The sequence below is a fragment of the Dermacentor andersoni genome, chromosome 2 (assembly GCF_023375885.2).
Source record: "Dermacentor andersoni chromosome 2, qqDerAnde1_hic_scaffold, whole genome shotgun sequence".
In the NCBI taxonomy this organism is placed as follows: Eukaryota; Metazoa; Arthropoda; class Arachnida; order Ixodida; family Ixodidae; genus Dermacentor; species Dermacentor andersoni.
Genome location: NC_092815.1, coordinates 164043768 through 164058219, shown reverse-complemented (window position 1 = coordinate 164058219; position 14452 = coordinate 164043768). Strand labels below are relative to the sequence as shown.

General features: G+C 46.2%; 1 protein-coding gene across 1 annotated transcript in view; it reads left to right on the top strand.

Moving 5' to 3' along the window:
- The window catches only part of LOC126540508 ((3R)-3-hydroxyacyl-CoA dehydrogenase-like), a 43600-nt gene extending 29996 nt beyond the window's left edge, over positions 1-13604 (top strand). Inside the window, exons 2-3 of the mRNA XM_050187321.3 lie at positions 10433-10632; positions 13173-13604. Coding sequence (XP_050043278.1) covers positions 10433-10632; positions 13173-13574 — 602 coding nt within the window. The 3' untranslated portion in view covers positions 13575-13604. The remainder of the gene's footprint in view (positions 1-10432; positions 10633-13172) is intronic.
- Positions 13605-14452: the final 848 nt, after the last annotated feature.

The window sequence follows — 14452 nt, the reverse complement described above, 5'->3', positions numbered from 1 at the left end:
TGATTGCTTGCAATACACTTCTTATTCAAATGTTTTCTAAAAATCTGCGACAAGAATGATCTACCTTAGTTTTGCTTCTGCTGCTGACATTGATATAGCTATTTCTGTAGAAAGATGTGCACCATGAGCAAAATACGGATGCAAAATAAATAGCTGATTTTGGATCAGTTTTTCGAAAGCTGCAATACCATTTATACTTTGCGCAATAAGTGCAATGTAAAGGCAATGAAGGTAACTGTAGACTTGTGTTTCGTCATTTGACGGGTAGAAACAATTTCTGGTACCCTATCTGAGCTGATGCAGCAACCTAACCCATACTTCACAGAAAAATGGAAAGTTTCTTCACAAGTGACTGATTCACACAGGCTTGGGAATAGGACTAGCATATTTAATGAAATCATTCTGAAACATAATTAATCAGCATTCTAAAGATGAATGGATAGTGGTAACATCGCCAGTGGCTCACAAGTGGTTGTGTTATACTCCTGTCACAGTGGACATTTTAATGTCATTCGAATCGAATGGCATTAGCATTGAATGACATTATTCGGTTGTTACGCAGCAATATTTAATGCCATTAGAATCGAATTACTTCTGCAATCAAATGAATCTGAAAAAAATCAGTCGGCTTTGCACTCGTGGCGAATGACTAAAATGACATTGAGCATTCATAATTTCAGAAGCAGTAATGTAAAGAGGTAATTAATTTTGTGTTATTTAAGGCATCTGCTATTTCGACTAGAGGAAAGCTGTACGGCAGGCTTTCACAAAATGTTTTTTACTCTCCACCTCAGTGGCGTCTGTCGCTTTACTGGTCAGTCATACTGTAAGCAGTCGAGTGCCTGTATGCATCTATTTGACAGTCTCGCCTCTTCCTCCGATTGCTTTGTTCACAATGCAAAGCACACAACAACTGACGGCTTCGGCTACTGCAACCGAGCGTCGTCCAGCACTGCCATGTCAGCCGTATTGTTTGTCTTCAATTTATTGGCTATGGCTACTAAGCTGGTCAAGCCTTGTTTTTGCTTGTAGTGGCTAGAAATTCTGGAATTGGAAGTTTTATATGCGTGTTATTCTGGTGAAGTGACACGCCATATTTATGTTAAAATAAGTTGACTTTCTACATAGACATTCTACATATACCTTGCTCTTGTTCTCTCACCAATTTTTTTTGCAATGATTGCCATTGATATCATGACCGAATGACATCAATTTTTGTTGTGTACCACCACCACAGGTCGAATGGCATTTATTGCACTGAATGTAATTTGCATCTAATGACATTAAAATGTCCAGTGTGACAGGTATTAGATATGGTATAGCAGCTTATACTTTGAAGGAGTTTCGGTACATTAGCATGTTCCATAAGCTAGGGTGAATCGATACGTACTGGCCCACCTGTCACACGTGTAAAGCTGATGTTATTAAAGCTTAGCCTTAATTTTCTATGTTTAGTTAGATTAGGGCAGTTTGTCTTGGCGTACGCTTAGAGATTTTATTCAGCATAGCACATATAACTTTGGTAACATGAGACGCTAGGTTACACTATTCCTCATCTCTGGTTACAGTTACGTGATTATGCGTGTTCTGCTTAAATATGTTGGCAGTTTATTTATGTCATGGCCAGACAATGTCGGCTGACGGCAATTTTTCTTGGTTCATTGGTTCTGCAGCTGTGCTTGAAGACCACCTCGACGTATATAAGTAGCCAGCTCCAAAGGACCTGGCGTTTTAAATGTGGCCCTCCCGTCCCTGAGGCACGACGTTAATTAATTTAGTCACAACTCGAGATCCGCGATACAAGTTGACTCATATATAGGCGGGCAGCACAGCGATCGTGAGTCGCGGTGGTTTGCGTGGCTTGCGTATGTGTTTGCTCATCGCTGCCAACCATGTCAGGACAGCCAGCGGCATTTTCATCAGACACGACAAAATTGTAGAGACGTTTATTGTCCTGACGAAGATAGGTTCTAAGCCTAGTGGCTCCCAGCGATATCAGCGGCTGCAAGGGGAGCCTAAATAGACGGCACTCCGCTGCGGCGACACTCGCGTTGATAACATCGCGTCGACATAACATCGACACTCGCGTTTAGTAAGATCGTTTTGTGTAAAACGAAGGAGTGCTGAGCATAGACGTTTGTTTGCAGCTTCTTGGCTGCGAAGTATTCTGGTCGTGTTTGCAGGGGCTTGTTCGTATACCACACGAATCGCCGCGGAAACCACTCCGACGCGTTGCACGGTGGATCGCGCGCAAAGCAGGTGTTTCCCGAACGCGACGGAGAGCGCCGCCGCTCAAGTCTGTTGCTTCCAGTGCCTTCCAGTGTGAAACCAGCACGTTTTTTGACACTGGATCGCACATGGGGACGCTGGCGCTCGCTGGGACTGACTGGGACACGTGAGAACGCTGGGTCCCACTGGACGAGACGCTGGTTCCACTGCCATGACTCTCGGGCGCACTGGTTTGTGCTGTACAGGCGCTGGTTCTCGCTGCAGTTCGCTGGTTCGCACTGGAAACTGCGCTGGGTGTGTTTGTGCCGCGCTGGTTCCAGTGCGCGAGGACGATCGCTGCTGAATATTCAATGCTTTATACAATTTCATCGCTTGATACTAGTCTCTTGTCCTAAATAACGTTATATCTTGGGGTCATAACACTCTATTTCGTGTCGCAGCTTGGTGCAAAGGTGCGTAAGTTGCCCTGTTTATACATGCACATTTGACACTGAAGATCACTCTCGTTTTTCTTGCATTTTCCCTTTTGACTGGGCGGATAGCTAAATTCTTGAACGAAATCACGCATACGCAGAGGACGCCGCGTTTTTTAGTAGTTTGGGCGTAACATATGACTGGGATTTGTCGCAGTGTTGTGGAGTGGACATGAAATCCAGTTGTTCAGACGCGCTCGAACGGACCCCGAGTTCGAAGCCTACCGCTGATTGATATTATCGCACCGACAACGAAGTTGAGGCGATTCGCGCGCTTCCACTTTCCCTATCGTACTAAAAGAAGGTTCTGGGGCTCAAATACACGCATTTTAGCTTTCGCCAGCTACCCGCGCCGAGATCGCTCCCCGCCACGGAGTGGTCCCCACGGATGCTCAGGCGTATCCGCCGAGTCCGTCTGCACGCTATCGGCGCGTCTGTGCTCAGGAACCAACAAGACTAAACAAGGATAAATCACTCCATATTTCAACTTTCGCATCGGTGTTCTTAAATAAACTGTTTTTTTCTTTCGTGTCTACGGTGCCAGTACAAGAAGCGATGCGCGCCGATGTGACGCGTCATAAACACAATTAAGTATACGTGCTGTCGCCGAAGGCTGCCAGCACTAGCCTTCGCTTCTCTGACGAAGATATATGACTAAACGGACGTGTCAATTGAATCGCATAACTGAACTTAGAAAACGTTGCATATCCCATGCCTGAAGAACAAGAAACGGCTATCGAAATCAGTAGTAACAGCCCATACAGCTTCCCGGGTCGGCGGTTAATTTAGGACTTTTTTCGTAGTTAAAGTACCTATCGCAAGTGCAAATCGATGTCGTGACACTTCCAAGCATACTACTCAATAAGAACAGCAACTTTAGTTCTCTGGTACAGGCGTGAGTTTTAGTTGGTGAGCAATAACACATTTACTATCTGTACGAGACCTCTCTCTGCCCAATTAAACTATGGTAAATTATCCTTAAGGTGCCACCTGCTTACATGGCGTAGTGGTAAAACACCGCGCTTGAGATCTGAAGGTCAGTCGTTCGATTCCTAGTCTGACCTTTTTTTTTTTTTTCACTAGTACGTTCTTTATTGCTTTCTATAATATATAAAAATATATATACGTTTCCGGGCACCACGTATTTAACGCGCAAGAGCTCTTTTTCGCACCAGTACGCCGTGCCTGACTAGCGCCCCAGCATGCACCGCGCGACACGGGCCCATAATCCGGCGTTGTATTGGACACTGGGCGGTTTTGCAATACTGGGCGGTTTTGCAATAGGATTGCCAGGGAAGCGGCAGCGACAGCTGCAGACGACGCAACGAGGAGGCAGCGTGATAAATTTCGTCGTCTGTTTCGATTAGTAAACGTCGCTGTGACGAAGAAGTCGCACTTTCTGCTGCAATTTGCTCAAGTTTGTGAACTGCTACCGACAGTTGTATACCACGACTTGTTTTGCGTTCAATGTACAAACGGCGCGATCTCTTAGACTGAGCGGCTGTACACAGCCAAAACATGCCTTGCACAGGCGCACGACATCTTGTCGCATTGGCGTTTTCTCGGACACCGAAAATATTATCGCGGATTTTCAAGCGTACAACCCAGGGAAGACGTCCAGCGCGTTTGAGCAGCGAGTGCAAATAACCTTGACACGTTCACACAAAACACTAATCGGTCGTTGCAGCTACTCGGTGCACTGATGATACGTTCTCTCGGCAAATGATCACATGAAATAACCAACGAAGGCACTGGAGCTTCACAAGGTTCACACGGACGCGCGCTGACACACGCACGCACGTCGCTATTTACTCCGTGGGGAGTTTCCAACCACGTGACCTGAAACTCCGTGCGGAGTATAATCGTGTCATGTCGTTTTTATACTCCGTTCCTAACCTATCGGAGTATAATGAAGACATGTGCCGTCTTCACTCCGCTATGACGGAGTAAATGCTTGGGGCATGGGAGGTATTGGGGCTGATAAGCCGATAAAACTCCCATCTCGGCTAATTTTTGCTTACAGTGTATGGCGACCCACTGCGCGTCCGGCGAGCCGCGCTCAATTGGCCGTCGCGAGAGTGCCTTCTTCATTGCACCCCGCACATTCTCGCATATGTTCATGTCGGCGCCTTGCGGAGGCCACTCCATCAGCATCACTCCCAGCTGTTCACACAAGCATGCTATTGATTTGGCCATGTGGATGGGGCTGCGGTCCTGTTGGAAGAAGTAGATGCCGTCAGGGATTGGGCCGTCCAAAGCATAGGGCACAACGACGCTCTCGATTACATCGCGATATGCGGCCGCATTGAATTTGCCCTGTAGACGAACCAGTGGTGAAAACCCGTCCTTGGAGAGCGCACCCCACACGCTGACGGAGCAGCGGCCGCTGCTTGCCACACGCTGTAGGTTCCTGGGCTCATATCTGAAGAAGGATTGTAAACCTAAATAGAATGAGTTGCGGTATCTTATGTCACCACCAGAAATGGCAAAAAATGGCAAGCTTAATAACAATTCCCTATAAAATATACCAAATCGTATTGAATATATCAAAATATGGGCTAGTTTTCGAATCGCAATAGCAATGCGTAATGCGCAGAGATTATAGTAATCATGCAAAAAACGAGAAAGCCGACATGATTAAATGGCGTGAATGTCAAACCTGGTGTTGTCAGTTCTCCAAATTCGTTGACCCTGCTCCCAGCGGGTGGAAAATGTCGATTCGTCGGAGAATATCACACAGCGCCAGTCTTCCGCAGTCCATGTTACATGGTCCGGCAAACACAAGTCTTCCCTGCTTATTCGCTTCTGAGAGCGCAGGCTTTCTCGACGGCACCCGGCTTCCCAGGCCAGCCTCGTGCAGTCGACGTCTGATTGTTGATGTCTGGCGGAGAGGTTCAAGCTGTCTTTGATCTTTCGAGATGTAAGGAACGCCGTCTTCCGCAGCTTGTATGACAAGTAAGATCTTATCGCTGTCGGTCACCCGCTGCCTGTGCCCACGGGGAAGGTTCCAGAGGCGTCCATCATCACGGAATGCCTGGCAAATTCTGTTAACTGTAGGCAAACAGCGATTCGTAATCCTGGCAATCTAACGCTGATGCACTTGGTGCCGGTAAAGAGAAACAATTCGCGCTCTCTCTTCGGACGAAACACCCGGAATATCCAGTTCACTTGACGCTGGTAGATCTCCGTATTGTCCTAAGGGTGGAGAAAAAGTACTGATCGCTACAGACAGGCGAATCAGAAAGACCTATCGTTGGACATGAACCACAACCCGGTGATATTTACTCATTCTTTGTCTCATGCACACATGCCGATAGCGCTGCGACGCTGTGGTAAAAGCGAAGCGCTGCTGGTTTGGGAGTGTAACCATGTCAAACGGCCAACCGCGCTCGGCACGGCGGCCGCCGTCACGGCCGCCAGCGATACCGCGCAGCGCAAGTTTGCCGACCGAAAGAACGAATGTGGTGCGCAAGCTGCAAACCGCGTGGGCGAATCTACCTTGCGATGACGTTGCAAACTGTGCAACGCGCACCGCTGTTCGCGCCGACAGCGCTTGTGGTTTCGGTGGTCTGTTCGACAAGACTCGCCCTGAACTGCAATATTTCAGGTTCATTTTTATTTTTTATTTTCTCCCTTTCGAATGTAAGAACCAGAACAGAAGCGACATTATCTCACTGCAGGGGGATCGTGCAGTGCGGCCAAACCGGATGTGCGACGGCGCGCACTATATCTTCACTTATCCTTGGGCCACACGCTCTGCTGTTCAACTTTCATTTGACGCTGACAGTACGTGCCAAAAAGGCTCGACAGCACATGGTGTCATGCAAAATTTTTTTTAATACGGCAAATAAACCATTCTCCCAGATAACTCCGAGTAGCCAATGCCACAGTGATCGCCGGCAACCATCTTACATTCATTTCGAAACGGGGCAGTCTCCGGCTATTCCGAAAAAGATTTCATGTTGCTCGGCATATGAATGCGTTTTAAATGCGTACACGTCATTTTTGACACAGTGAGGTTTTGCGTTTTGTTGACGTCGTGTGACAGACAGATGAAGTGGGCATAGCCCGAATGATTTTGACCAATAGTAGAGGCCTGATTGCAGAAATAGAATAGAAAAGTTTGGAATAGCTTAACGGTATGGCGCCCCATTTATTGCCGATATTTATTGAATATTTTTATGTCCACAATTTCAGGCATTCTGCGAAGTGTTTGAAACATTTCTCCACCTAACTTCAGTGACTTAAATATGGAACATATCTTAACTGGCGTAAAAAATTAGAAGATATGTGTGATGCGCGTGCAAAATTAAACGCGTAGAGGGCGCTCAGTGTTGCTCTTTGCAGTAATTGATTTATGCTGATTTCCGAACACGTTATATTGCTTTTTTACGCCCTGTTCGCTACCGTGCTAGGATGCTTATACTTGGCACCGAGTTCATATTGTGTGCAAAGATACGCCATATTAGATGTCATGTGCAGTTAAAGGTTAAAGCTTGTGAGTAAAAAGCATGGCAGATAATTATTGAACACTTGTTTACTTCCTATTTTCAGGCGTTTATTGAAGCCGACTGAATCTTCCTGATCTATTGCGGTGAACTCAATATGATGCCTATTTTGTATTTTGTGAAAATGTGTGGCTGGGTTTTTGTGATGTAGTACGTGCAAAGACCAACTTGTGTGGGTTAACCCATTAGGGACCGGTTTCTTTTTTTTTCTTGCAAGGTTGAAATAAATCTAATATATTAACTTACCTTTGTACTAATAATTCACTTGCAAAAAATTATTACTCTTGCCTAATTAGATTTTGAAATATAGCCCGTGACCATATGGTCACACTGGGCCCTTACGCTACAGCAAAATACGAGAATTGAAAAACATTTATTTCAAGCTATGAAACATTACAAAAAACATACATTGCGAATAGTCGAGCACTTATTTAGTCTGATATGGTTTAAATCATGGAATACACATGCGTCGTCATACTTTGTGCATTACTTGTGAACACGAGAGTACCTGTCTGCAGGTGACATTGGTTCTACGCCGTGAATGGTGCTTACGATCGTTACTACAGAATTATCCATCCAGCGGACAGCAATTACCCCATTGTCGCTCAGCACGGGCTCTTCGTGCCCGCGAGGTTGGCGCTTGACGAATTGTGGTCGAGCGATAGGGCACTCTCTGGGAACACGGTTCTGCTTCACTGTGCCCGGTGCCTTCGTAGCCCTGTGCCTTGAGATGCCTGAGTAGTGGCATGCTTGTGAATAAATTATCCAAATACAAAAAGAAAGGAAGGTCGTGCGTCTCTGCTGCGAGTTCATCCACCACTTGAAGAAGTGGCGCCGCTGCTTTTCCGAAGTTCTTTTCATATTTTTCAGATGTTCCTGGATCCCCTGCTTGCCTTGATACACTTTGAAGTTTACAAGGTATCCGTTCTTGGCATTTAGGCACCATACTTTATAACCGAAGTGGATAGACTTTCCACGTATAAACTGTTTACAGCCATGACGACCATAATACTCAATCATACTTTCGTCATAGCTCACGTGACGCACAGGTTGAAAGTGCACCAGAAACCTTGCTTTCAATAGTGCCATCAATAGTGCCATCGCATTATCTGTACGAAGCGATTTCTTCGCATAGCTTTGTAGGCCACCGTGTTGCTCATATCCAAGCCGCTGTCCCAGTGGCACTTTTTCCCTGGCAAGCGGTTTTAGCCGGACAAAACGAGCACTCCAAGAAAACCTAATTCTTCTTTGGTAACCTCCGGATCGGGCATATTTAAAAATAACGGATACTTCCTTGTTTGTTCGTCTAGCAGCTCCACGACGGCTTCGTCAAAAAAGATTTCGAACAACTCAACAGGTGAAAAGTCCCTGTAAGCAGCAAAGCTTGGGTAGGGAAATATGCCAAGGCTTTTCTGGAGATCACCGTTCGTCCACTTAGAAGCAGTGGATAATTTCGTAGGAATAGCCGCATCAACTATACAGCAGAAGAACCCTCTCATGTTCCGTCACCTAGCCCGCCTGGTCGTCATCGTCCGAGTCGGATCCACCAATGCGGCGTCCTTCAGAGAAAGCAGTTTCAGCGCCGGCTCATAGCTGCCGCCCGATTAGATTGTCAATGAGCCTGCCTGAGTCTTCATCTGCCGACTCTTCACCCAAATAGGTGCTAGCGTCTCGCGGTCGATATAAATCACTGACACGTCGTCATCGTTGTCTTCGAGTATCTTCGCTATTTATTCCAACATCAACCTATTCAGACAATAAAATAAAAAATAACTACTGCGGGAACATGCCAGCAGCCGTGCAAGAGATGAGAATGCAGTTTTTAAAAAAATAAGAAGTTAGGTAGCCTAAAGGCCCAGCGTGACCATATGGCAACGCGCAAGATAACACGCTCGTTCATGGATAAATCAAACATTAATCTTTCAGAAATGCTCATCGAAGCTCACATATTCAAAGAGCAATATGGAGGTAAGGATATCCGACTATTGCTCAAACAAGTAGTCAAAAAAAAAAACATTATTCCTTGGAGTTATGCATTGCGACGCTACTCGCACAGCAACACTTATTCCCGCCCTTGCGAGGGGCTCCCAAAAAAACGACGGGCACCTGCTGCCACTTGGTATCCATAAAGGGAACCCTAATCTGTCTAACGGCATGTCAAAGGCGATTTTGGTGCCGTTTTGCTAATCTTAATTAATTGAAATCCACTGTGCAGACTAACGTGACCATATGGTCACGCTGATCTTTATTGGGTTAAGTACCATCACGCCGTGAAATGGTATGCGCGAGTGCTCGAAACCGTTATACATCCGTTATCTGCAATCTCTTCCTCCTCCTCCTCTGTACTCGCCGCAGCAGCTGACTGGATATGACGTAGGGCTGCAGACCACGATCATTGGCTATGTACTGATTGCATTCTGATGGAGGTGCAATGAAAAAACCCTGACGTACTTGGAATTTGTTGTAAACAACCGCATCTGGTCAATCATAACGTGGATCATGTTATCAATTTAATCATAGCCTCGTGCTTCGGGATACCGGTGTAGCGTAAACAAGACCAGCATAGATGAACAGCGCATGAGCAAACGCAGAAGGTACTAGTACAGTGTTTCTGTTTTCATGTGCTCTTCTCGTGTGTTCATCTTGTGTAGAATGTGGTATTACTTCAAGATGGCATACACGGATGCCCACGACACAAGCCTAGTTACATTCGGAAGTTAACGCGTTCGCTAGTGAACTATCGCCGCAGAAATTGCCACACACGCACCTTCACAATAACAGGGTTCTCCAAAATTTTAAGCTGCTAGTTACAAGCTTTTATGTAGCATAGCCTGCCTTATAATAAGGTTTGTGAGCGCCTCCTAGGTAAGCTTGCAGGCGAGCACTGAACGCCTACTGAAACAACGTTTATGTAGTGCTTGTCTGACTGCCAGGACACAAAGAAATTAGGTTCCCAGTTACTAAATGACAAGCAGCGTTCTCACATATTGCACTCCCTTACACACGAACTCCCTCTTTCAACACTGTTTCCCTCCCTTCTCCCTGCACCTAGTACTCAAGGCTTCACGGCTTACTTTCTTGGAGTGTGCTTCATGCTGCCAATGTGTATCGAATGGAGTTCCCAATGCGTGTATATTTGCTAGGTGTTCTAATATCAGGCTTCTTTGAGCCATAGAGTGTGATGAAAGTTTTACAACATAGATTGCGTGAACTTTGGCGCAGGGGACCAGGGCCATCGCGCTGTGGAAGTGGACGTGGGCGAGTCGGCGTCCGTCGAGCGGCTGTTCGAGGCGATTCAGGGGTTCAGCGGTGGCACACCTGTCAGCATAATCGTCAACAACGCCGCCATTGGCTGTGGCTTCGCCTCGATAGCTGATGCTAGCGAAGAGGACTTTGATCGAATAATCAAGACAAATCTGAAGGTGAGGCTAGGAAAGTAGCAGCTTCGTTACGAAGAACCTGTGAAATGGAACACCAGTTTGAGTACATCAAGATCCACATTAGGTGAAGCTCTAGACACAGCACCAATCCAGAAGGCTCATTTATAAGAAGTGCTTATTGTTCGTCATAAGCTTCAAAAAATATTAACCTTTATTTTCTGATTGACCAGCACCAGTTACTGAAAGCCGATCCAGCATAATGTGATCCTGAAAATTGCAGTTGCGCTGTGGTTTCTTTAGCTCCCAGCGTACGCACAAATAAGCAGACTGTCTTGAAGTAGCGTTCCGTGCCTTATGTACGTTAAATGCAAGTATCTTCGCCAGGCGTTACAGTGCACATCCTTTCAAAGTTTTACTGCAACTTACGGGAAAGCAAGCGTAAAGAAGACATAAAAAAAAACGGGGTGCCATCTGGTACCTCAAACAACACATGTCCAAGCCAAGACAATTCTTTAGCAACCATGCTGCCGTTGCTATGACGACGCGTCTCGTTAGGCGTATGGATGCCGGATTTGCCGAATGATCTCAAAAACTGGACACACTAAACGCTCATAACTGACGTTTCAGGTGAGTTTAGAGGAAGGGTAATGTCACTTGAACACTTACTGGCAGTCAATGAGAGGGGGAGCCTAGCCCTCATGAGAATACGCGATGAAGCCCGAGCTGCAATGTAAGCAAGTAAATGTTCCTCTACACACACGCACACGCACGCACACGCACAGAGACATACACAAATACATAGGAAGCGGCAAGCAGGCTGTAAGGCCAAAGCTAACAGAAAATCTATTCCGCGCATATCCAAGACGTTAACAATTCTTTGTGGCAGCCGCGGTGGCCGCTGCCGCTTGCGCGTCCAGGTAGCTTCCCTACATTTGTCCGCGTGGTGGTACTTTGATCGCACTATTTTAGCGGTATGTTCATTCACTGACCAATCCATTATCAAAAGCGATCATTTCGCGCAACTTCGTGTGTTTTGTGCAATTTTCGTCTGTCATGGAAGAGGGAGAAGTACTTTTGATACCTTTAGCTAGTTGTTTCCTAGAAATGGATATTGGACCGGGGGAGAAGCGGACATATCGAAAGCGGCGGTGGTAGGTTCACCCGACTTTTCGAAAACGTGAGAAGTTTGGTCACACCAACGATTTGTTGCTGCCCCTCAGGTCCCGCGACGTTGAATACTATCTTCGCCCCAATCTCATTCTTGTGAGATGTGTCGCCGTAAAGCCGGTGTGGGGTGGTTCTCGATTTCGTCTGTCAGGATGGCAACTGGCTCGTTTGTTCCCTGTTCAATTTCAGGACCGGATGCTTACATGCTAGTGCAGTTTTCGATTAAGCGGAACGACTTTCTGCTTCACCGTGGCGAAAAAAAAAAAAATCACTCCGAGACCGATCGGGTTCGCCGCGTGGGTTCCCGCCCATTTTGCTGCCTAGGTGGGCGGATTATTTTTTTTTAAGTTTTTGACGCTTCCCGATGCTTCGAGAACAAGTGTAACGTAACCTTACACCTCTTCACAAAACGAACAAAGCCACTTAATATATTTGTTGGTGTTTGTTCAAACAGGAGGCATGTATGAAGCTGTTCTCATGTCTCCGAAATATCATCTCAACTCACCGTTACTGTTCTTACGTGTTTATCTGTTGTGCACTTTCTAGTCGCATAACAGTGCTCGCTTTTGACGATGATTCCTGATGAAATACTCTTATTTCAATGCAAAATTGCTTTTCAAGACACCCAGCCTAATCGTTTCGTATGTATAGTTTTCTGTCTTGATTGCTATCCATCTGTTTATTCACAATTTGTATGTACGTATTACGTATTACTTGACTTTCAGTGCGGTGACATGCCGCCGGCAAAGGGGACATAATGTTTCACTTCTTGTTTCTAGGGCCTCTTTCATAGTTATCCCCTCCATCTTCCGCATGCTAGTAAAGCTGACGTTATTTCATGCATTGTTATACCACAGGTTTTTCGACTTAATTTTATACAAGTCAGTCACCTACATTATTGCAGCAAACATATTGTTTTGCGAAAATCGCTAGCAAACGAACCCCCTAAAAAGTTCAGATCTTGCTAAATATAGCTGCATTGTGCTACTCTAGTTGAACTTTGGTGCTAAAAAGCACTGGAAGATGCTTGAAGGAGTGTAAAGACGACCTCATCATAGCTTATGAGCGGTGCTTGATGCAAGACTAAATGCACATGAAACAGTCAGCTTTGATGCAGGGGTGCAGCGGCTCAGTTGTTTTCTCCGTCAAAGGCTGCATGCGAGGAAATTTGTTCTTCAAGAAAAATAAGCTGTGCCTGTCGTGGTGAAAACGGGGACGCTATCAGCCCAGTGTCTTCCGCAATACACCAGAGCAGCTTTGTAAGAAGTATGCCACATATTTCTTGCTAAACGAAAAACTGTTAGTGCGCTACAACCTGGCAGTCTATTCCTCAGTCAAAAGTAATAAAATAAACTACCGATCCTACCTGCGGACTAGCTGCTTTGAAGGAGTCTCTAATCTATCTTTTTGTGCAGGGACCGTTTCTTATGAGCCGTACAGGTATCCGCCTAATGCTGGCAGCTGGTGTAAAAGAAGGAGCCGTGGTCAACGTGTCCAGCATCACTGCCAAGAGTGGAATGAAGGGCCTCGCAAGCTACGTGGCCTCGAAAACCGGTATACTGGGCCTGACCAAGTCCATAGCGCTGGACGTCGCGGGAACGGGCATCCGATGCAATGCAGTGCTGCCAGGTTTCACGGTGACGCCAATGTCAGACCACCTCACCGCAGAACAGAAGCAGCAACTTACCGCAAACATACCGCTCAGTCGCCCTGCCCAACCACGCGAGGTGGCACAGGTGGTGGCTTTCCTATGTGGGCCACACAGTTCGTACATGGTCGGCTCCGCTGTTGAAGTCTCCGGAGGCGCGATGATGTAATAAAGGCTTCACCGACACCACGCCACATAATTTGTTGTAGACCGTGGGCCCTATAACGTAAAACTATTCCACTATGTTTTCATTTCAATCTGCTGACGTCAAATTTACGTAACCGCCGACGTAAGCATCGGGCAGTGACCAGCAGCATTGTCGGAACAGCCCAATCAAACAATCTCTTCGTTTATAGGAGGGGACTTTTGTTTGCTTTCAAAATTAATAACATTGCCTACATTGAGCGCCTTTTCTTATCTAATTGGCTTACAAGAGGCTAGGAGCATGCTCAAGTGGAGAGTGTTTCGATTAAGTCGCGCAAGCGCAGCGAAGATAGATAACAGGATGAACAGTGTGGTGCCGGTGTCTGCAATTGGACCGCTGCCCCTTAGCGTGTGGTGGCTGGTTGAAAATTGTGACGGCGTGCTGCGGAATGCTAAGAACGCCGCTAAAACGGATCCTCGGAAAAGAAGAGTTGGCACAGAAATCACGTAAACGTGCCTAAAGGTCTTCATAATATTATACTGCCACGCAAAAACATTCGCTATTCGCAAATGAATTCTTGCTCTCCGGCAGGTACGATTAGCCAGTGCTTCAGCAGTCGACGGGCAGCCGTCCTCTATTCCTTCAGGAACGCTCTCCGGCTATTCAGAAAAAAAAAATCACTTTTGTTCGGCTTATTAATGCACCTTTAACACGTGACCTTTAACATGACCAATCGTGAGGGCTGATTGCAGAAACAGATTGGAAAATATTGAAATAGCTTTACACTAGAGGCGCCATAAATAAAGCTACATATACATCGCGTGTTTTCATACGCATATTCATCACCAGAAATGCGTTACCGCCAGTCCCCATGGCGAAAAGAAAAAAAAGGGAAAAAAAAG